Source organism: Montipora capricornis, chromosome 14, assembly GCF_036669925.1.
Source record: "Montipora capricornis isolate CH-2021 chromosome 14, ASM3666992v2, whole genome shotgun sequence".
Classification (NCBI taxonomy): domain Eukaryota; kingdom Metazoa; phylum Cnidaria; class Anthozoa; order Scleractinia; family Acroporidae; genus Montipora; species Montipora capricornis.
In genome coordinates this window covers 32,180,075-32,202,574 of record NC_090896.1, presented here as the reverse complement: position 1 = coordinate 32,202,574, position 22,500 = coordinate 32,180,075, and the positions used below count along the sequence as shown (strand labels likewise).

Sequence of the window (22,500 nt, the reverse complement as noted above, 5' to 3'; positions counted from 1 at the left end):
CACTATCCACCGGATAAATCACTACCCACTGGATAATTCCATTGGTTTTGACAGTGTTTATCCACCGGAAAGCGATTTCTCCGATGGATAGCATTATCCAGCTTTTATACAACTAGCACCTGGACAAGAATGGTCGACAGATTTATCGGCATTTTTCCTTTTCCCGATATGTCCCGAGGCAGAAAACTTGTAAAATGAACCTATACCTTTAAGATAATGCACTTCTCCATCAGATGGAGAACAACCAATTAGTTAAAACTCTATTAATTTGCAAAGGTCAGATAACAACAAAAATCTGGTGTTCGGCAGTACCTGAATTACCCAGAATACGTCACTCGAACAAAAAACGGATACCAGGGTTTTTTTCAGAAGCCTCTTGTTTTTCTCAATGACGTAACAATGGAAACGCTGTTTGAAACACCAACAAACAAACGACTTTTCTGAAAAATTTTCTATGACCTGTAGTAAAAGGTATTCCGTGTTTTCCTCTGTTTTTCTAACTTTATTCTTAATCAATGTCATTAAACAGTCGAATAGTTGAAATGTCGCCTTGGAGAACATGGCTTAAATAACTCGCGTACACTCTACCGCCCAACCTTGAAAATACTCTTTGAGTTCTATTTTATTTCGTCAATAGACTTATTAAATATATTTTTCATTTCTAATTCTTCTCGCTTAAAAAATCTTTAGGCGAAATTACTCTTCTGAAGGCATTCTACCATCCGATTTTAAAAAAAACGTAAATTAGTATTTCCGTCAATGCGAGTTAAAATTAAGCAGTTAAGTATCCTCCAAATAGTTTTTACTGATTTTACAAGGCAATGAGGGAAGGGTTGGGCTTAAGGCTCATATAAACTTGTGATGGTAATTTTTGCCTTGGACAGTTAGCAGTCCCTCTCAAGTCAGTTGAACCTCCCACTTTAAATTAGTCACACAAGAGAGCTGAGGGGAGAATGGGGAGAGATGGCAGTATAATTTTGCCAACGATTTTCGAGCTTTCATTTTGGGAACACCCCTTTCATTCAGACTGCGGTTCACCGGACAACTACGCTGATGAAGTCACAACTACCGCAAATGGGAACCTATAATATGATTCTTTTGTAAGATGATTCCTTGTCTATGTTACACCAACTGGTCTCAATTTAGAACTCAATTTAGAACTGAGCCCACTCATTTCAAGAAATTTATTCTTTTCACCCTAAAAACTGAAGGCAGCGGCACCCATCTTGTTGGGACCAATCATTTGCACAGCATTGGAATCAAAGAATATTCCATTTGGCTACTGTTATAAAATGGGGCTTTGCCACAGTAAAAGAAGAAGTATCACCAGATGTCCTCATAGACTTAAGGGCAGCTAGTCTTCTACGACTTTGGCTCCCCGTCGGTTAATGAGAAGCAGTATCACAAAAAGAATCTTACTGCTGATGGCAACCATTACAAGACATTGAATGTTAGTAACTGCTATCTTTCACTGACTGCTACAAGATCAACAGACGATGAAAGTCCATGCAGTGCATCAAGTGACTTGCCAGCTATCTTTGTGGCTTCCATACCCTGCGCTAAGGCATCTTCCCATGGTGCTTGGATATTTGCGACAGATGCAGTAGGAGCTACGGAACAATAAAAAAAAAAAAATCATGTTTAAAGAGAAGAAAGCAGGTGTTAAACTGAGCAATTTTTGTGCAATTTGTCTTGCAACTTCTTGCAAAAAAAGTTGCCCTACAAATTGCCAAAATGTACGACACCTTGCAACACCCAAAATTACTTCACAATTACATTGTACCCATTGACTCCTGGGGGTTCCCCATTGACGAGTAAAATCGTCTGGCGTTAGACAGAGTAAAATACTAATTCTGGCCGGTTTAGGCCGGTTTGGGTGTTAAAGGGTTAATTAATTAATTAATTAATTAATGGGGACAGTTAGTGATTAAAGTGATTAACACACAATGTGACACCCATGTCTACAAGTAATCCTGTACATGTAGCTTTTCCAGACTATTTCCATTGCTTTCTATGACTGTACTCAGTTTTGTTATCAGGGCTAGGTGAATAATTCCTGTTGTATCACCGGTCCATTGCTTCGTTCCCAAATCACAGATCGCGCCTGGGAAGCTACAGGATCTTCAATGTCTGCAACTTGTCTCCCAGTGTTGCCTTTTGCAACGAGTTGTGCGCATTTTTATTTGTTTCACAGAGCTTTGTGGACGAGAATGAAGTGAAGATAGTTGTGGCGTGTTGTGCCTGAGACATGTTGAAAGGCAAATGCACAGTGTAAAAATGCCGCAACATTTGGTCTACGAGTGACATACAGTAAGCATACATGTACACATCTAACAAATTTAAAAAGCAGTGTAGACCTGGAGTGACATACATTGTTAAGTTAGGATAAGTCAAGTGTCAGGTTTTTTTACTAATTGAAACTCAATCTCAAGACACTTTGAACATTACCCTATAAAAACTGGGTTGAGGCTGTCCCCTAAATCATTCTAGGAATGTAGTTCAGGCGTCTAGGGTGAGTGCCCACTTCACGAGTAAATAACAATTGAATACAACTTACAAGAAAAAGGGCTGTTTCCAAGAGATCTTGCTTTAACTTTTTCCAGAAATGCATCAAAGTCCTCAACATCAAGTTCAGCACTAAAAGACAAAAGCAGCACCATGATAAGGGGACATTCTTTTGAAAAACCTTATCTAACATTTCCTGATTGATTCCCTGAGTAACTAAACCCCTTGAAGTTGTGATGCCAAGGTAACTGAAGCCCTGGAGTGAGTTCAGCCCCTAACAGGAACCCTGAGATAAGGGCAAATTGGACTACTTGAGGTCCAATCGGAAACTACATGTATATGCATAAGTTTGGATTTACTTACAGGAAAAGATGCAGCTTACTGTATGTACCGGTGTTTACAGTATGTCCCCTTTTAGAAGTTCAACATCTAGGCCCCCTATAACCCTTCCCCTCCTATGGGTTAAAGGAGACATAGGGGTTCCCTCCTAACAGTGCATGTTGATTAACAGGAAAGGCTGTGAGACAGGGCCTATGGTTTACAGACCACTTTCATAATGGCAGCCAAATTAAAATGTTCTTCTGTTTTAGCTAATAAGCCTTTCCACCCTCACTATGAGGAGCAAATTTCAAAAGAATATGAATTGTTTCAAAATGAGGGCAGTAGGTGTAATTAACATAAATACAAAAGAATGTAAAGGAGGTCGCCATTTGAAAGCGGTGTATAGTCCAAATCCGAGAAGACTTGAAAGTCTAACCATTTGCAGGTGAAATAACAAAGGCAGCACTTTATCCTTGGTTGTTTCCTCGGTTGTTTTTAAAACCATGAGTGTTGGGGTTTGAACCTGCAATCTCCTGTCTGAAACACCGATGCTCAACCAACTGGGCCACCAGTCGCCGGTCTGTCCACTCTGAAAATTCTATTCTTCAATGGGGGCCACTTCACAGGCAATGGGTTAAGATACATAATATTCACTATAAAAATTTAATGTGAGATATAACAATCATAAGAAGTCAATTACATACTCATCCGCACTCATGCCATCATCTGTTAACCAAGAGGATAGTGATGAGTCATCCAGAAAACCCCTGCGAATCCTTTTCTCCTTTTCTTTTGCTATTTTGTTTTCCTGTGCAACAGAGGGAATCATTATTCAATTTATGTTTCAATCCACTCTTTATCTACTGTCAACCAGCCCATCAAAGGCTGTATAACTTTATCTGCTAGATACCCGTGATTCCATGGTATTTAACGCTAGTTGGCGCCAACCATGCTCCAAGCAACCTGGGCCTGGCTGCAATCTTATGTGAACTGTAACTTTCAAAAATTCTTTAGATATACATGACTGTACATGTAGATGAGTTTTTTAATGATACACTTCCAAATGAAATATAACTCAATCACATTTCAATGTACCCTGTGAGCAGAGTCTCTTTCGATCTTCCTAGATAAGTCGGGAAGAGGAAAGGAGACTCTGCCAGCCGGCTCGACATTTCGTGTTGAGCATGCGATAAAAATTCAAACATATTCAGGAGTCAGTAACGCGTGACTAGTAACCGCAAAACCACCAAACCAAAACAAACAGTAGGGATATTTTCTAACAACTCTGGCAAACACACGACAATTTAGGAATAATTTCCTTCGAAACTCAAGATAGTTCAAGTTTTTAAATTGCCATTTCAGTTTTTACTGAAAAAAGTAATAGGTTTCTCAATTCTGGCGAACTAGTTTCTGTAACCGACATACGGAGGAAATACTCATGGGAATTTAGACAGTTAAAAATTGTCACGCTGTTGTAAATTTAAAAAATATTGATGATGCGTGGCGATTGATTATGCGCACAAATTAAAAAAACAGGTTTGACAAGTCGAAACTGGAATGACTCATCCATTTCTTTGGATGAGCGGCAAATCAAAGAAAGTCGAGCCAGCTGGCAGAGTCTACTTTCCTCTTCCCGACTTATCTAGGAAGATCGAAAGAGACTCTGCTCGCAGAGTAATTTCAATGCTTCTAAAAAGAACACTTAATGCCTACATGTAATTTTGAAAGAAAGGGAAATTTAAAGGTGAATGCTCCACTCAGGAATTGACAAACTTCACTTTTTCTTCACGTAAATATGGTAATTTGGACTTTCTTCAGCAGGATCAAATGAGGTTTATTTGTGACAAATGGGCAAAATCCCATCTTAACTCAAACATATTTTAGGTTTCTTACCTGCATCTGTTTGGCCTGCTTTGCTACTCTGGCTGCCTCTCTCTTGGCTTCGTAGTAAGCCTTTAAGTAAAATGACATAGAGTTGTACAAAATAAAATAATGATTCGGTACAACGTTATGGACTTGCACCCTAAAATCCAAGGAGCATGGAATTGGAGAACATCTAGAACAGACTCTACCTCTTATTCTTATTCATTTCTTTCTAATAATTATCACAAAGGAAAAAGATGGAACATAAAATAATTATTGAAGCATACATGTACCTATTTTACTTAAAAGAAAGTGATAAAAAATGACATTTCAACTGCTCTAAAGTCATTTTCAAGACCATATTCAAGTCCATAAAAAATCCACATACACTGTACAGTCATGTAATTTACAACTTTGAAACAATAAAAGGCTGAAATATTTGCTTAAGAATCTAAAGACAATAAGGTTAAGAAAACAAAAAGGTTAACGCTAGTGTTAAAGATTAGAGAGTGAAGGGACTTGAGAAAATTCTTAAAGTGCTACTATGACCAAAAAATCAATTATTCCTTTTCTTTGGATTTCAAAACTATGTTAACTTAACACTATAGTGACCCAAGTTTTAAGCCTTGATTTGAAAAAGATACCTTTTTATTTTGGGAGGCGCGGTGGCCTCATGGTTAGTGCGCTCGACTCCGGATCGAGTGGGCCTGGCCGGGGACATTGTGTTGTGTTCTTGGGCAAGACACTTTACTCCCACGGTGCCTTTCTCCACCCAGGTGTATAAATGGGTACCGGCGAATTTAATGCTGGGGGTAACCCTGCGATGGACTGGCATCCCATCCAGGGGAGAGTAGAAATACTCCTAGTCGCTTCATGCTACAGAAACCGGAGATAAGCGCCGGCCTGATGGGCCTTCTAGGCTCGTAAGCAGACTTTACCTTTTTTTACCTTACCTTTTTATTTTTTTTAACTGGAATTTTTAATTAAGCTACGTTTACACGCTAAAATTTCTTAGCTAGTCAGTAAATGATGTCACTTCTCCCTAGATCCAACCACCTTGAAAGAGTTTATAAATCGCAAAGTTCGTAATCTTGCGATAAACATAAATTGCAAAGTTCGTAATCTTGCGATTTATAAATAACAAAGTTTGGACCTCAAAGGGTTAAGATAAAAACGAAATGTTAAAAAGATAGATGAAACCTCAATGTAAAAAGATCAACTGAATCTAGTCATGTATTATAACTCCAAAAGAAAAATAGTTTTAATCTAATTTTTTTATCTGATTGCTCATTTGTAATTTTTACTAAAATAATCAAAATACAGATTGTACTCCACCTCTTCCTCAACTCTCAAAATGTCTTCATCCCGTGATAACTGCGCATCAATTTCAGCATCTATTTTTTTCTGTTGCTCAACCAACTCGTGAAATCTCTTTTGAGAGATAAGCTGGGTTTCTGTTTCTGTTAATATTTGTCTGCAATAAAACCATCATTAAAAAAACAATGAGTCTCTTAGAGTGTAATTATCACTAGGCTGATGATTAATATTATAACTAACAAAAATTTCAATGTGAACACAAGAAGATAACACCCGTATGTCTGAAGGCAGCTTATTTGATGCATCCAGCAGTGTTTGACACTAATGCTTGCCTGATTGCCTGGGGCAAGCGAAATAATCCGTGGGCAAGTAATACAACTCTAAGACTTGCCCGATCGGGCAATCAGAATTTTTTTTGACTAATGTTTAGCGGAATGATTTGATTTGCAGTGAAGAAAGTGACTAGTAGTATTAAACGCAAACACGATACATGTAATATTAATTTTATCAGCGGAAAGTCCTGATACTATAAGAGCACTTGTGCTGGGCCAATATGTTTTACATGTAAGCGTGATAATTTGCTATAAATTTAACTAATGCATTGTAGGTACATTTCATACTGACTATATATCTTGAATCTGATTGGTGAAGAGCCCACAATAAACTGGTAAGCCTGTAACTTACTGAGCCAAGGGAGCCGATTAGTTGACTATAACTTTGTATTATTTTTCCTTGCTCATTTTCTTCCTTAACTTTCCTTAAACTATGGTTACTTTACTTCTCTAATGTGTATTGAAGCAATAATTACATGTATTACTAATCCGGGTCTCATCAATTGGAGTCAGCCTTTCAACTGGCTTTGGCTTTGGCTGATTCCACTTGCCCTGGTGTTCGTCATTCCAGATATCACATCCACCTCATCCATTAACATTGTTATTACTGTTATTGCAACAAAGTGGTATTTTACATGTAAGCAACCTTTTGTAAAGCTGTTTGTATTTTTTTCTGCACATGCATTAACATGTTTGCATGTACATGTAGGTCTTGAAGTGGAAGGAATTTACAGAGTTTCTGGCAGGGACAAAGTCCAAAGTTGATATCTTAAAGGAAAGTTACGATCAAGGTATCAAGGTGTTGTGGTACTTAGGCTTACATGTAGTATAGCTACATGTATCAGAGGTGTCATTTATGTAACAGGGATAATGGCAATGTAACAACAACTCTTTTATTACATATCTGTTTTAATGGGGAAAAAAATTCTTAGTAATGTTAATAGGATTGAGTGGAGTCCAATTCGATCTGTAATCATACGAGTGATAACAAGTATGATTACAGACTTAATTGGAATACGCGAAGTCCCATTACCAATTAAATCATACAAAAATAATACAATTTCCAAGAAAAGAAGAAGGTCCATTGCATTAAAAGACTGACAAAGGAGGCATACATTTTTAATATCGCTCTGAAAGAACCCATAGCAATGTTACAGTAAAAATATGATTATTCATTGTAACACGAATGTGTTGTGATCAGATAGGTACATAAATTGCTTCTAAAGGTTAATTTTATCTCTCATTAATTTTAAATTCAGGAAAAACAGTAAATCTCCATGACTTCGAAGCTGAGGCTGTGGCAAGTTTGGTGAAACTTTATCTCCGAGAATTACCTGAAAACATCCTCGCTGCAGCATTATTGCCCAAATTTAATGAGCTGTCTGGTAAGTTAGTGAAGGAAAAGTTTGTTGAAAGGCATCGCATGTGCTTTGGATACTTTGGTATGTTACCGGTATGTCACTAAAGTGTGGTGAAATTTCTGACGTGAATCAGAAAAATTTTTTTACAGAGGTCAGCTTCAACTCAATCCCTGAAATTTGGACCTACTATGAAAAAGAGTCACTCGTGGCATTTTTTTATTGTGTCAAAAGGCAAAACCCAATTCTGTGGATATACCGCCTCACATTTACCCCTCTGTGCTCCAGTCCTAAGTGAAGCTCTACAAAATATGTAGCTTTAGTTTGGCTAAATAAAAAGCGGTACCTGCATGTGTTGATACATGTACAGGTACCTTGCCCTCCTTGTACATCTAAAAATGCCAAAGGAACTAGAGACCAGCCCCTTACCCCTCTTCTGACTTTAATGGTGGTTAATTAACGTACAGTAAAGCTAGAAATGGAAGTAATTAGGTGCATGCCCAATATTGATCAATATCAAACAGAAAGTGTTGCATTAAGACTATGCATTAGCTTTCGAATTTATACCAATAACGGAAGTGGTAGGGCAAGCATTATTTCTAGGCTTTTTAGGGTTTTTATCAAAATTGAGTGTGAATCTAATCAGGTTTGTTTCTTGACATAACAGAGGCCTCCCAGGGGGGTCCTTGTTCCCCTTAAATATGTGCCTGTGTTCCCTTGTTCCTCAAGTTACTTTCAAACTTGTTCCCAACTTTTTTGATCCCTAAAATTGTTTTGTTCCCTTCTGCTCCCTAGAGTATTTTGATATTGTTCCCCTGTTCCCAGTTAAAATTAGCCATGTTCCCTTGGGAGGGCCTCACAACAGCCTAATTGTCGATCAATCGACTCGGTTGAGCATCAGACTAGCATGCAGGATGTCTCAAGTTTGACTCCATCAGACCAGCACTCGGGGTCTTTGAATAGCTGAGGAGAAAGTGCTGCCTTTGTAATGTTATCTGCAAATGGTTAGACTCGTTAGACTTAAGTCTTCTCGGATAAGGACTATAAACTGTAAGCCCTGTCTCACAACCCTTGTCTAGAAACTCTATACGACATGAAAGATCACATACACTATTCAATTAGAGAAGGACGTATGGAGTTCCCAGTGTTGTGGTCTGGGTTGAATGGGTCCTCGATTTCCTGATTTCAAGCTGAAGGCAACTAGTCTGAGATGTACAAAATCCCCAAGTTTGGTGTTAATCTGGCTAATTTTGACTGAGATACAGCCATTTAAGTACGTCAAAAATTACAAAGAAAATTTTTTGGTCATCCGGACACAGTGTCCAGAAGGCCATACATTTCTTTGTAAATTTTGACATTTTTAAATGTTTAATCTCATAATTTGCAGACTCGTACCTTGTCCCTCGTGGCTTGAAATCAGGCAATTAGCACCACAAAGTGCTAAAATGCCTAAACATGTACATGTAACTAAGGATTGAGTGAGTGAGTGAGTGAGTGAGTGAGTGAGTGAACTTTCTTACTGCTGAACAGGTATGCAGGACAAAAATGAACAGCTGGAAAAAGTCAAGCAACTTCTGCCTGAGCTGCCATCCTGCAACAGAACACTGCTGGCCTGGCTTTTCACTCACATGTCTCATGTCATGGAAAAGGTGAAGCTTCATGTTTCTTGTCAACTGCTAAACAATGGCAAACATGCCAGTGGTAGGCTACTGCTAGAGATAAAACAATGGAAATCCTGTTTTTAATACTTGCTCAATAACCTTTTTAACCTAAAAAAAAAGTATAGACTCCTAGGAGTGAGACTTGATACATGTAGATTTTACTCTTAGACTAACACCATACGATTTTACTTGTCAGGAGTCATGGGTTTGGGTTAGTTCGTTTGAAATTAGAAATGATTTCAACTGAGATGAAGAATCAAGGTTTATTGAAAGATTCGCTGACTTATTAAGTGTGGTTTCCGCTGGCTGAGGAATGAAAAAGCAGGAAACGTTTTTCTCACACACGGCGTGGAGTCTGGGTACAGGTTTGCTGAGATTTTCAGGTCATGGGGCTTGTGTAAGGTTTCATTGCCTGACATGCCCCACCCACCCGTGAAGTACTTGTAGAATGTGTTAAGTTGAGGTGAACTTATTCTCTAGCCACTTGTTTTTGTTATTGTAAAACAATTATTTTCTTATGTTTAATAAAAGTCAAGCTGTGTGGTTTGGCTTGGCATGGCTCCTGGTGGTGTGTGAGAAATACAGTTTAACTGATTGGGTTTCTTATGGAGAACTCTGCCTTGGCTTAGCTTAATACATTCCTGCTTTTATACTGTGAGTGTCCATTGTGCATCACATTATTTGTAAACTTAGGATAATGCTACCTCGTTCTTGCTTTTTTTTCCTGTAATCGCTGAACATCTGACCAAACTTTCAAGTTTTGCCTTGTTTAAAATAACCATCTGATCAAGCGACTTTTGAAAGACCTTGAAGAAGTGTTTGCAACTTGTTTCACGGACCAATGTTTGGCAAGGTGAAGACAAACCTTCTCCTTATTCCCGCCAAGGAAACTCCTAATATGGGAAGTAAACAGTTTGATTAATATGCACATTATTGCATTTCAAATGACGTCAAAGCGAAACTTTCCAGAAAGTTTCATGGAGAGATGACAAACTGTTTGCATCAGTGTTCGCCAAGCCAATGAAAATTTGTGCTTGTTTGTTTTTGTTTGATAAGCCAATTAAATGTTTTTGCATTTTTGTTTAGGTTCTGTTTTTACATTTTATTTTTCATGGTCATTTGAAAGCCACTGTACAGTTGTACCACCAATTGAAAGTCAATTTTGGATTTCTTTCACCCCTAAACTGGCCCCTGCTGATAAGTAAAATCGTCTGGCATAAAAAAATTTTACCTCATACTAAGTTCGAGGTCTGTACTGTAATTTATGGACTGAATTTTTTCTGTTGATTTTTGGCCAAAGTGCAAAGCATGCATATGCGGGCTATAAATCAATGGGAAGAAACAAGGATCCATAACTTTCAGTACAGACCAAGAAAACGATGTTAGCAAGATCTCTGTCAGAGGTAATCAGGCACATGGAAAAGGAAACTACATGTAGTTGCAGTCAAGCAGAAGGTTCAACTGCTTGTCTCAAAATTTGAAAAATGAATAAAATCTGTGTGAGTTTTTGAAACATTATTTTTTTGTGGAATACAGCCTGCTAAACTAGCTGATCATAGTGCATGTCCAATGTGCTATCTGAGAGATACAATTAACAACAAGACAGGATAAAATCTGTAAACTGTCACTCTGATTATGAGGCAAGGAGTGAATAGATTGAAGACAAAGAAGTGTTCCCCAATACCAGGATGTTGATTATGGGGATCAGGATACCAGAGAATTCTTCAGCTTCCATACTGTAAATTCTCCTTGGCTATACATGTACTGTATGTTTATCTTGGTGTCCATCATAGTAGCAGCTAGGCTTTGCTCCCTCAGACAATTCTTCTGTTACTTTAACCCATTGACTCCTGGGGGTTCCCCATTGACGAGTAAAATCGTGTGGCATTAGACAGAGTAAAATACTAAGTATGGTTTGGGTATCAAAGGGTTAATTATAAAATAAGTAATATGCTACATGTATTCTCCTCCTACTTCAGTTTTCAAAAAAAAAACCTCTCAATCTGGACTTGATTACTCATTCTTAACTTCAGCTGAACTAGTAATAGGAGAAGCGAGATTCGGTTATTTTTAAAGGCCAACTGACTAAGTTCTTAAGGTTAGAACTTTTCTTTGGTTACCGGTACGTGACATGTCTACTTGTACTTAGTTTTCATGTCATTCTCTTTTGTTTGTCTTTCCAGTATTATTCAAACAGAATGAATCTACAAAACATTGGAATTGTTTTAAGTCCAACGATGAATGTGGGGCATGGAGTGCTGTTTATTTTTCTTAATTATGTCAATGAACTCTTCCCAGATACAAAGATCACAAAGTGAGTAGTGCACAACATAGGACCACATAGCACATTCAGTGTTCTCACCAGGAGTTTGTCTTAGGGAGTCACAGGGCCCCTTTTCCTGAAGAATAGGGGCCCTGCAGGAGCTTAAGCGGGACAAAGTTACTTGCGCGCCATGACTAGTGTGGAAAAAAACCCCTCGTGATTTCTCTGTCCATTTCATCAACGCTTGTTCAAATTGGTACTCTTACAATGGTGGGCCTTCAACAATATTGTTTAAATGCATGACTTGTTTGCCCCGAGACAGATCTTACATACACGTTGTGATCTCTTTGTCGGCATCATAGGCAATAATCCATTTCCATTCACTCTGAAAAACACGGTCTTTCTTCAATGAAATGGCTCTTTGACCTTGCTTGACGTTGATGTTGTCCTCTTCATTGTCGTCTTCTCCAGCGAGCGTATCAATGATCTTCTACACTTTCTTAAATCCTTGGATCTAATTTTCTCCGTGCCACGACAAATAACATGAGCCCGCACTGTAAATTATCTGTTACACGTAGTACCTATAGCTACCTAATCCAATATGGTGGCCAAGATTTCGAAGCTGCGAAATGCTCGTTTGACTGACGATAATCATGAATTTGAAGGCTTTGAAAGCGCTTTGAATATTTTGATAAACTGTTTTCATTCGGTTGGAGAAGCAAGGAGCTGGAGTATTCGCTGGAATAAAAGACTGCTATTTTACTTCTAAAAGCCTGCTTTGCCTATAGCATCCTTTTGCGCCCAAGTGGGTGCATTTGCATGACTTTTAATGCGCCATTTCTATTTTTCTTGCGGGAATCTCGCAATGGCGCGGCCTGGTGAGAACACTGCGCATTTGCATGTAGTTGTCATCAGTAAACTGTAAGTTTCTATTCTTTTTTGTTATGAAATTACCATGTTAGATAGAAGACAAATTTTAAAAGGCTGACTTCTTCCCTTTTCAAAGCTTCCACTTACACGTAGAACAAATAATATTCTACATGGTATTACCGAGGACAGCAAGTTTTTCAATTTTTAGGTGGCTGTAGCCACCCTAAGTAAATGAAGTTGATTGTAACAATTATTGTTTGGGGCAACTTTAGTATGACCACAAGGATACACTCGACGTTGGCGTGAAAATTGCTGCAGACAGGTCTACATAGAGATACAGATATCTGTCACCAGCTGATAATTTACAATCCTAAAATTACACAAGCTAGAAGAAGTAAGAGCTTTCTCTTACAGCATTTAGTGATACAGTATTGAATTTCAAATTATTATGCTCAGTCTCTTTAACTTGTTTTTGGTAGGTACAATGGACCACCCACTTTGTCTGTTGCAGTGGGTGACGAGGAGGAAGACTTACCAAGCAGCCCAGAGTAAGAGAATGAATAAGTCTGATTTTTTGGAGTTTGGTGCCTGGGTATAGGAAGAGCTGAAGGAGGGTGCAGTATTATGGTTAGGACTAGCCTGTAAATACAGCTGCCTGTCGTCCCTCTGGCTGCTTGATTCATTCAATCAACTTGATTAGTGCAATGAGAAGTGAGTGCATTTGCAGGCTAGGCTAGGAAAGAGTCAGTAGCTAACAATGCACCCACAGTAATTGGTGCAAAATTATTGTTAAAGTGTCCCTGCCATTAACAGTACCACCACGGCATGTTAGTCCCTTTTTACGTTTGTCTAGTTTTTATGGGATTTTTTGCATTTATTTTTACACTGTTGATTTTGTTCTCTGTACCTAGCAATATTTTGTAGCATGATTCTGTTCATCTTTTCTTGTGTTTCACTAGGCAAGGCTAAATAAATAAATGAAAATATTAAATAAAATTAAATGAAGGGGTTATGCCATTCTACATCATTGTACATGTCTTTTGGTCATGTTAACTATGGAATTGTAAATGGTTTAAACCCAGGAGTCATATCATAATAATTATTAAGTAAGGTATGATGATCGAGGTGAGTGACGTCCTAAGAAGGATTGTTTGAGATGACTTCGACTGACATTTATACAACCTGAACGGAACTCATCATCAGAGTCAAGTGATTTGTGTAAGATCAGTAGATACCGGTAATATGAAAAACTCTGGTCATAGGTGTCATTGTTCAACATATTCATGATATTGATTGACAGATCACTTGTCGCTGAAGATGACTTCTGCTTAGGTTGTCTCAAACAGTCCTTGTCAGGACTACGATCACCCGGACGATCATACTGTACTTAATTATAACTATGGAGTGCTACAATATTCTTTTTGTCTTGAAGTTTTATGATTTACACTGAAGTGTAACTTGCTGCACTGACATTCTTTTTCACCATTTTTTGCTGTCATGAAACCAGTAGTGAAACTAGGAGCAAATTGACTAACATTGCAACATGAAAAAATGGTCCAAACATTAATGCTCTTAGACTTCCAAAATATCACGTGATCTTTAATACACTGTCTAAACACTCACTGCTGGTCCGTGCAACTGGCTGAAATGATTTGTTTTGATTCCTTTAGGGACAGATAATGTGTAAACATTAGATTACTATTGAGAAATCTTATACATGTACAATAGTACTAAACATTGTACCTTTTGCATGATTTTGCCTTGTAAATACATGTAAATGTCTTGCCAAGAAAAGATCATTCTTACATGTAATTTTCAAAATGACAAGCAATTTCCAAATGAGTGGCATTTAATAATAATTTAAACCCCTTGATCTTTATAGTGCAATAGCTTCAGCCTTGGCCAAGCAGGAAGCAATTCTCTCTCAGCTTCATGAAGATCTCAACATGTTTTCAGAATCTTCGAAGGTAGGACCCTTCTTGCATTAGTGAATGAACCCTTATGTCAACATCACTGAAGCCAATTTCTGAGCACATGATAAGTTTGTTGCTTGGCAACGGAGCAAAGGACAACTGAAAAATCAGAGGCCGGTGGTCTGTTCCTTGAAAGTCCCAAAACTTTACAGGCCATTTTCGGGTATCACAATTCCTTTTGCATCTCAAGATCGGAGAGGATTTAGATCATCAAATTTCACAGTCCTTTTTGTTTTTATGGCCTTAAAAACATGTTTAAAGATCAGCTTTCCAAAGCAAGTGGTTTGCAGTTTCACAAATGGCTTTTCAGGCCCGAAAAGTTTTTGGGACGTTCGAGAAACAGGGCCCTGGGTAGGACTTGAATGCATGACCTCCCTACCACTGGTCTAGATAGTCAAATCCTACCTAAGACAGATTTTTCCCATTGACGAGTAACTAATTGTAGTTTATCTTCCTTCTCACATGCACATTACACCATTAAAAAGCACTTATTTATTGTTGTGCTCTTCAAAATTACCAGTAATAGTATCCTGTGAAATCATGAACAATGACTTCCCCAGGAAGTACATGTACACAAAAGCCTAAGGCTTTTCAGCCACTCAGCTTCATTTTACTCAGTTTACAAAATAATGTGCGAAGTGACAGATGCTCTCGTCCCCTACGCTTCTCAAACAGGACCCTGAGAAATTTTGTAACAGATCATTAAGCACTTAATGACTGGCCCCAAGGGGAAGAGTGAGTTTTGTGTCCCTGAGACCCTTGATGTTCCCCGAGGCGAAGCCGAAGAGAACATTGAAATTTGATGGAGGTTAAGTGTTTTGTTATACCTCCCAACTCAAAATAGAACAATACTCAGATTTTTACACGGAATTTGCCGCTGTTTCAAAAGTGTACGACCTTTTCACGTGTGAGGAAAGGAAAAGAAAGGAACTTTATTTATTAAAGTGTCTAGTCGTTCTAGCGCCGGAACACTAATTGGGGACACTGTAAACTGAAATTAACAATTAACACAAATCAAGTCAAATGTTGGTTTTTGAGGGGGGATGTAGCTTCACTGGTGTACTTCACAACCGCGCACTGGTGGCTCAGTTGGTTGAGCACTGGGCTGTCACGCTGGAGGTTGTGAGTTCAACTCCAGCCGGACCAACACTCAGGGTCTTTAAATAACTGAGGAGAAAGTGTTGCCTTGGTAATTACATCTGCAAATGGTTAGACTCTCTAGTCTTCTCGGATAAGGACGATAAACCGTAGGCCCCGTCTCATAACCCTTCAATGTTTATAATCCTGTTGGATGTAAAAGAACCCACACACTTGTCGCAAAGAGTAGGGCATGTAGTTCCCGGTGTTGTGGTCTGTCTTCTGTGGTGTATCATGGTTGGGAGGGTAAATGCTCGGAGATATTAGCTACACCAAGCTACTCTAAAATCCAAGGGTAAAGAAAGATATATGATATGATATGATATGATACTGGTATAACAGTCATCTTCAAAAATCTCAAGAGGATCTGTATCTTTCATTGTGTTCACCATCAAGGATCTGAAACTCACAGCTCTTGGTTTGTGTGAGTTTTTCACCTGGTATATTACTAAAAAGTTAACCTATTGACCCCCTCTATTAATATTTTTCTATTGTCCAATAGATGGTTTTCACAGTGACGTCATCAAATTATAAAATCAAAATCGCAAGGTGTTTTGAATTTTTATCTATAGGAGGTTGAAGATGACCTAGAAATAGAAATATTTGGTTGAAAAAAAAAAGTCTTTGCCTATGAATCTCAGCAGTCTGAGCATTTTAAATACATTTACTAGTAGAATACATTGTACTGATGTGTGCATATGTTGTAGTACAATTTGTTCCTTTGGTACAATTTTTTTCTGAACTGGTACAGAATATATTGAACTGGTACAAAATATATTGAACTGGTACAATTTTAATTGTACTGGTTTATTTTTATCAACTGTCTAAAAAAGGGATTTTCCTTTTTTTGGGGTGTAGTTAACAGGGGCGTGGTTTTTAGGGGGTCTAAAAAAGAATATGTTATATCTTTCTTTTCTTCTACTTTCCTACCCCTCCCTCATCTTCCCCTTATTTTGCAGGTGGCCCCCCTCCTTGCATACCCTTATGCCCACTCCCTCTATGACAGACTTTACACAGTATACTCAAGACTTTCTTTTATACTCACCCGAACTTGGACTTGAACTCCCTACCTCTGGATCTGTTGTCCACTCTCGTATCCACTTGACCACACAAGCAGATCATGCAAATTTACTATGATAATTTATAATTAAATATTTTAATATTCATCCCAGGCCACTCTCTGTCCAAAGATTTTATTATTCATCCCAGGCCACTCTCGGTCCAAACTTCAATTTATTCACATTTAGACTTTCAGACTTTTGTTTTGTTGGAAGAAAACAGCTCCACAATGCAGTGTGTATCACACGAAATATTTTATCAAAGATTAGATGACTTTAAGCAAAGATCAATTTTACAATGGAGCAATGGAATACTTGAAAATTCAAAGTGAAAAATCGAGTAGTGATTCGAGAGAAATGGAAGGCAAACTATCTCAGTCACAACTAAAGACATTGCAAAGAAAGATATGGACATACCACCAAGGAAAACTGGGCTAAACTTCAGAATACCCCGCCACTTATTTGCATTTCATTGAATAAGAATAGGCTCTATTGTATTAAGTCTCGTTCTTCAAAAGATGCCGCATAGGGGAAACAATAGTCGTTAGCTGTGGCGGGGTATTGTGAAGTTGCTCCAAAAACTGCAAACACCTGACAGAAAAACTGTTATCCCAAAGAGTAAACTCTACGCCACTCTTAGTCTTAGCACACCAAAGAACAGCACATAGAGGACATCAAATCACAAGTAAATGGGAGAATGACAACTACAGTATTCAGAAGTAAGCGTTCAACTTGTAAAGTTGTTCGTAAGTTATGTCCATTGCACGAACAGCAGAAGACTATCACCAGCAAACAAGAAAGCAAGCGCAAAAACAACCGAAATTTAAGATTTCGGACATGGTGGCAATAAAAATAAAGTAGACAAGATCAACCCTTTTCACCTCAAAATGCTCTTGGGTCAAATCATCGAAATTGAAGAGAGTGGATATGTAAAAATTGTGACAGAGTATGGCAAAGTTAATACTCTGATCACACCCTTGCGATTTTATCCTTGTATTGCCACTAATGTGAAAAAAGATTTCTCTTAACCAAAATATCTTTTACAGCAGCATGCAAAAAAGCAAGTGGGCTATACACTAGATGAAAAACTGCTGCTTGGTGCTAAGTTTCCCCTATACTACTCATTGAGATATCTTGATATGGAAAAACAAAACAAATTGCTACAAGACACTAATCTCAAAATACTATTTTATTAATTTAATGACAATAGCAAAATTAAATTGTGAGATTTTCTGCACTTTATTTCTTGTCTTATTGAAACAGTGACATACAGTAATTCATGTATTGCTGTTACAGTCTGCATGCAAACTGAATTGTACACACAACATGATAAAACTAATCCAAACCAACAGCAGGACTGGTACACTCATGGTAACTTGATGATAAGCCAAAAAGCAATCCTCAGCCCTTGTTGCCACATACACTAAATGAACAGGCTTTAAAATAAATTATGTTTAGTACATCATGACTGTAAATAAAAGCTAACCATTCTAGAACAAGTGTTTAGGCTTAAATTGTGTAAATTAGTGCTTAAAACCACTCATGTTATTCTTGGTCAAACCAGACTGTTAAGTATTTCCAACAAGTCTTGCTATTTCTGTCCTGCTCTGAATGCTCAGCAAACCTTATTTCAGTAACCTCTTGAACTAAGTAAATGAATGGCAAACAGCTGTTATCAATGAAGTGTGTTCTTTGTGTTCAACAAACATTAAACTATTTTACCTGTTTTTGCACCACTAGAATTAAAATTGTACCAGTTCAATATATTCTGTACCAGTTCAAAAACAAATTGTACCAAAGTGCAAATTGAACTACAACACATACACGTGTATTTGATCTCATGAACGAAAAGTAAGCGTTTTCATCGCTAAGCGAATTCCAGATGTTCATGTTGATTTCTGGCCACCTTGTTGGTGCACAACAGTTGTGCACCAACATGGATGGCGGCTCCATGCAAAACTCTTTAAAGTTGGGTGAAACGCTTTGACAAATAACTCAGAAACGATGTACCGCACAGACCTGAGAATTGGTGAGATGATTTATGAATTTATCTCCTACAGCATTCCAAATTTTTGGCTTATTTCATTGAACGGTTTCGCTTTTATTTTTTTTGTTGCGTGACAGTGAAAACAATCCATAGAATAACTAGAAAAATGAAAGTTTGCAAGTGTCGTACTTAAGTATGGTAGGACATGATGCCTTGTACTTATAAGGTGTTTTGAAACATGAGCCACCATCTTGAGTAAAGGCAATACAGTCACACATCAGCAGTGTACAATAGGTGAATGGCCTTATATCTCTGCCTAATAGACTTTATTCATAAATGGCATCTGTTTTATTATTCTTAATAGCCTACCAAGCCTCATTTTAGAGCAAGAGTTCTTTTCAATTCACTGTATGGTATCGAGTCTTGGTGGGCTAATTTGCACTTGGACAAAAGAGTTATAAACTGACCGCCATTTATGAATAAGGTCTATGGTTTTTTCCTTGTTTTGTAAGAATGAAGGCCAAGATGAGATGCTCTGGGAAGTTCAAAGGAAGGTTACATTACTAAAGAGGAAGGTAATGAATTTTACTTTTGTAAGGTTAGGATCTAAAGAAGCACATTTTTTTGCTTTGTGTCTAACGTTGATTTTAGTTAAATGTCAAGTGACTGATTGTTTTTGAAAAGTGTGTTCAATGTATTCGGCTTTCTGTGCGAGAGGTCCCGAGTTCGATCCCTAGTGACCTTACATGCTTGCTTCGACTTCTTTCCATTCTGTGTTGCTTCAGCTAACCTTATTAAAATACCCTTAAAACGGAGCGCTGATGGAAAGAGGGGGGTAAAATGAGTGCACCTTCAGCTTCCTGGGAGAATACCTTTCGAGAGGGTAAAGGAACTTCCGACGTTAAGTAAGGTGTACCTTTACCTTTTATTAAAATGTCTTACGAAGTTGAAAATGCATTTCAATGGCAACCATAAGCAGAGGAACAATTTTTTGCGTACTGGACGAAGTGCTGAAAATTTGACTACAAATAAAGTTCATTAGTTCCACTTTTGAGACAACTGAGTTTTTCAACTGACTTTAGATTGACTTACAGAAAGGCAGGTGGAGTTATATACGTTGTATTAGTGTGTAATTTTAAGTGCTATCTTTAGTCCTATGTAACCCAGCTAGCCCGTTTGCTTCATCGATGCATGGTTAGCGCTAGTCAGCGTTAAATACCATGCAAACCTATAGGATTTGGTGCCTCTTAACCACCTGTGCAAGTTAGCGCTAACCAGGCTTCGAGGAACTGCCCCCTGCGCGTTAGCCCTTGTATTAGAAATGGGCCCAGACATGGACAGAGAAAAGCTCTGACCATGATGGGAACTCTGGATTAGATCACCGTTGCTCTACTGATTGAGCCACAATGTGACAAATGCCCATGGTTTCCTAAATCAACCTTAATGCGTAAATTTATGACTTGCTTCTGATGTTCTGATTTGAATTGCCATTACAGTAAGCTTAACGCTTGACCCACATTTGATCCAGGTATCAAGCTTCACCAATTTATATCGAACTGAACGAATTGACGAACCCTAACCCTTCACGAATACCTCTTGTGTCAAGTCCAACTTTACATGTATCTGCTCTTAATGTGAACTTTTTGTCCTTCCTTGATTTATTGTACAATGTAGCTCAGGCATTCCAAGAAACATGTACCAGTGTCAAAAGAGGAGGACGAACCAAAAAAGAGTCAAGAAACTTCTGTTTCAAAAGATGAGGGCGATGGTAGAGTATTTTTAAAAAAATATTGGAAAACTGAATGAAACACAATTTTTTAAAATTAATACAAATGTATGACTCTGATATCCTTATTTTAATAAGCCTACGTGGTTATAGCTATATGAGTTATAGGGCTGGCACGCCTGTCTTCTTTTAACAGAAATGTGTTGATAAAAACACTTTTTCTATATGCATTTACAAACTAATTAGGATAGTACGCGCACTCTCATTGGTCAATAGCTGTGTTTAGATGAGAGTATGTAAACACGGCTGTGACATCACATGCATTTTGATTGGTTACATGTATGTGTTGTCAGACACGCGTTTTGATTGGCTGGTAGGAAATATGTTTGAACTTTTATTGACCAGGCCTCGGATGTTCAAAAGGTGGATAACGGTATCCAACGGTGAAATCACTATTCAGCCGATAAACAGTAGCGAAAGCAATTGAGTTATCCAGTGGATAGCCCTATCCACCCTTCGAACAGCTGGGGCCTGAATTGTTTATTTTATCTTTTTTTCTTGCAGAATTAATAACACTCTTAGAAGCGTCTGAAGCAGAGCTTTTATTGGAACAAGAAGTATGATTTATTTTAAAAAATACACAATATCGAAAATTGCCAGCAATCTCAGTAAAAGTGGGGAACTTTTTCAACAACTTTATTGACCACAGTGCAGACCCTGACAAGGTTTTTGTCTGATACACCAGATTGCCATTTTGGGGGGAGGGTGGGGAACAGTGGAGTAATAATTTTATAGGCAAAGGAAGCAGAAACAATGAAAAATGTTCTTTTAGCAATGTTTTTATTTCATTCCTAGTATTGTAGTAGCTTTTTTAAACTCGTTTTAATGAAATGACAAAGTTAGCCATGGTTGTGACTCTGTAGAAGGTACAAGGGTTGTTGAATCGCAGTTAAACAAGTGAAACTTGCATGATCCTGTTTCGTTCAAAGTGTGACCGAATATCGCAGTGGTGAGAGCACTCACATCCCACCGTTGTGGTCAGGGGTTCAATTCCCAGACTTGGCGTCACATGTGGGTTAGCCTTCGAATGTAGACGTATTTCCGGCTTTCGTTTCTCTCTAGTAATAAATTGTTAGATTCGAAGCTTCAGTTGACCGCTGCGGTACCGGTGTAGTGCTTCTGTCAGTTGAGCTATGAAGCTGTCTGGGAATTGGTTATTATGTGAGTTCATATTGAGCCGGTAGAGGATATAGAGATGACGAAGGTTAATATATGAAAGCCATACATATTTGAACTGCGGGAATATGCGGGAAAAGCAGATCTTAATAAGTGTTATTGAAATCCATTTAAAGAAAATTGGGGGTAACCACGCATTTTTCGAAGATAATTAATCAACAGTATTTGTAAAAAGCTTTAAAACTATTGCGTTCTTTTCCAAATTGAAGCTTAAGTATCTCTGAAAAATGCGTGGTTACCCCCAATTTTCTTTTTAGATACCAAGAGCACTTGCTAAGTTCTGTTTTCTCCACATAGTTTTGAACTGCGCAAAAATATCCCTGTATTAATAAGCACCACCCATAGGAAACCCGAGTATCTCGAGATGCGCAGAACGTATGCGCAATAACTATAGTAGGCACCGTCCTAATTTATGTCGCTTGATTCTCTTGGCAGTTCAAATATATATAGCTTCATATATTTACTTTCGTCAATACTTACTTTGTGCACCCAGGAAGCACACGGGGAACAGGTTCACGACGCCTGCTCAAGTCTTCTTCCCATGATAAACTTTCGTGTGTAGTAATTGCTCGTCAACTGCGTCATCCCAGCAATTGTACGTGATGGACATAATATCCAATCACAGGGACATGATAGGTTCTAAGCCACGCAAATGATGTTGTCATCGTTCCATCGTCAGCCTCCCTTGCCACTTCTCTTCTCAAACTGCTTCCTTTAACTGTTCAACTTTGCACTTTTAAAGTAGTTTTTACCGTCTTCAATCTGTGTATGATGTATGATGATGATGATGATTGACACTTCCGTATTTTTCATTTTGCCCAGGAACTATCTGCTATTGGCAATGAGCTCAGGAAACGTATAGAGCAGGAAAAGACAGAAATTGAAAGAGTGAA

At 38.1% G+C, this 22,500-nt stretch overlaps 3 protein-coding genes across 11 annotated transcripts in view; 1 reads left to right on the top strand and 2 right to left on the bottom strand.

The window, feature by feature from the left end:
- The window catches only part of LOC138032441 (uncharacterized), a 12,600-nt gene extending 427 nt beyond the window's left edge, over nt 1-12,173 (bottom strand). Inside the window, exons 1-7 of one of the 9 annotated variants that reach the window (XM_068880117.1) lie at nt 11,950-12,173; nt 9,325-9,405; nt 6,025-6,163; nt 4,720-4,779; nt 3,531-3,634; nt 2,558-2,637; nt 1-1,610 (exon numbers count right to left, since the gene is read on the bottom strand). The exon at nt 1-1,610 is cut by the window's left edge and continues 427 nt beyond it. In XM_068880117.1, the coding sequence (XP_068736218.1) occupies nt 1,462-1,610; nt 2,558-2,637; nt 3,531-3,634; nt 4,720-4,725 (339 nt within the window). In that variant the 5' untranslated portion in view covers nt 4,726-4,779; nt 6,025-6,163; nt 9,325-9,405; nt 11,950-12,173 and the 3' untranslated portion in view covers nt 1-1,461. Of the gene's footprint in view, nt 1,611-2,557; nt 2,638-3,530; nt 3,635-4,719; nt 4,780-6,024; nt 6,164-6,814; nt 6,834-9,324; nt 9,409-11,949 lie in introns of those variants that run through there. The other 8 variants (XM_068880119.1, XM_068880120.1, XM_068880116.1 and 5 more) reach the window with 8 other exon arrangements.
- Nucleotides 1-22,500, bottom strand: part of LOC138032432 (guanylate-binding protein 6-like) — a 115,970-nt gene that overhangs the window by 35,406 nt on the left and 58,064 nt on the right. The window lies entirely within an intron of this gene.
- Nucleotides 6,902-22,500, top strand: part of LOC138032438 (ralA-binding protein 1-like) — a 22,014-nt gene continuing 6,415 nt past the window's right edge. Inside the window, exons 1-11 of the mRNA XM_068880111.1 lie at nt 6,902-6,975; nt 7,048-7,129; nt 7,598-7,723; nt 9,227-9,345; nt 11,541-11,671; nt 12,970-13,038; nt 14,373-14,457; nt 19,158-19,220; nt 20,320-20,413; nt 20,936-20,988; nt 22,430-22,500. The exon at nt 22,430-22,500 is cut by the window's right edge and continues 1 nt beyond it. Of these exons, the coding sequence (XP_068736212.1) occupies nt 9,229-9,345; nt 11,541-11,671; nt 12,970-13,038; nt 14,373-14,457; nt 19,158-19,220; nt 20,320-20,413; nt 20,936-20,988; nt 22,430-22,500 (683 nt within the window). The 5' untranslated portion in view covers nt 6,902-6,975; nt 7,048-7,129; nt 7,598-7,723; nt 9,227-9,228. The remainder of the gene's footprint in view (nt 6,976-7,047; nt 7,130-7,597; nt 7,724-9,226; nt 9,346-11,540; nt 11,672-12,969; nt 13,039-14,372; nt 14,458-19,157; nt 19,221-20,319; nt 20,414-20,935; nt 20,989-22,429) is intronic.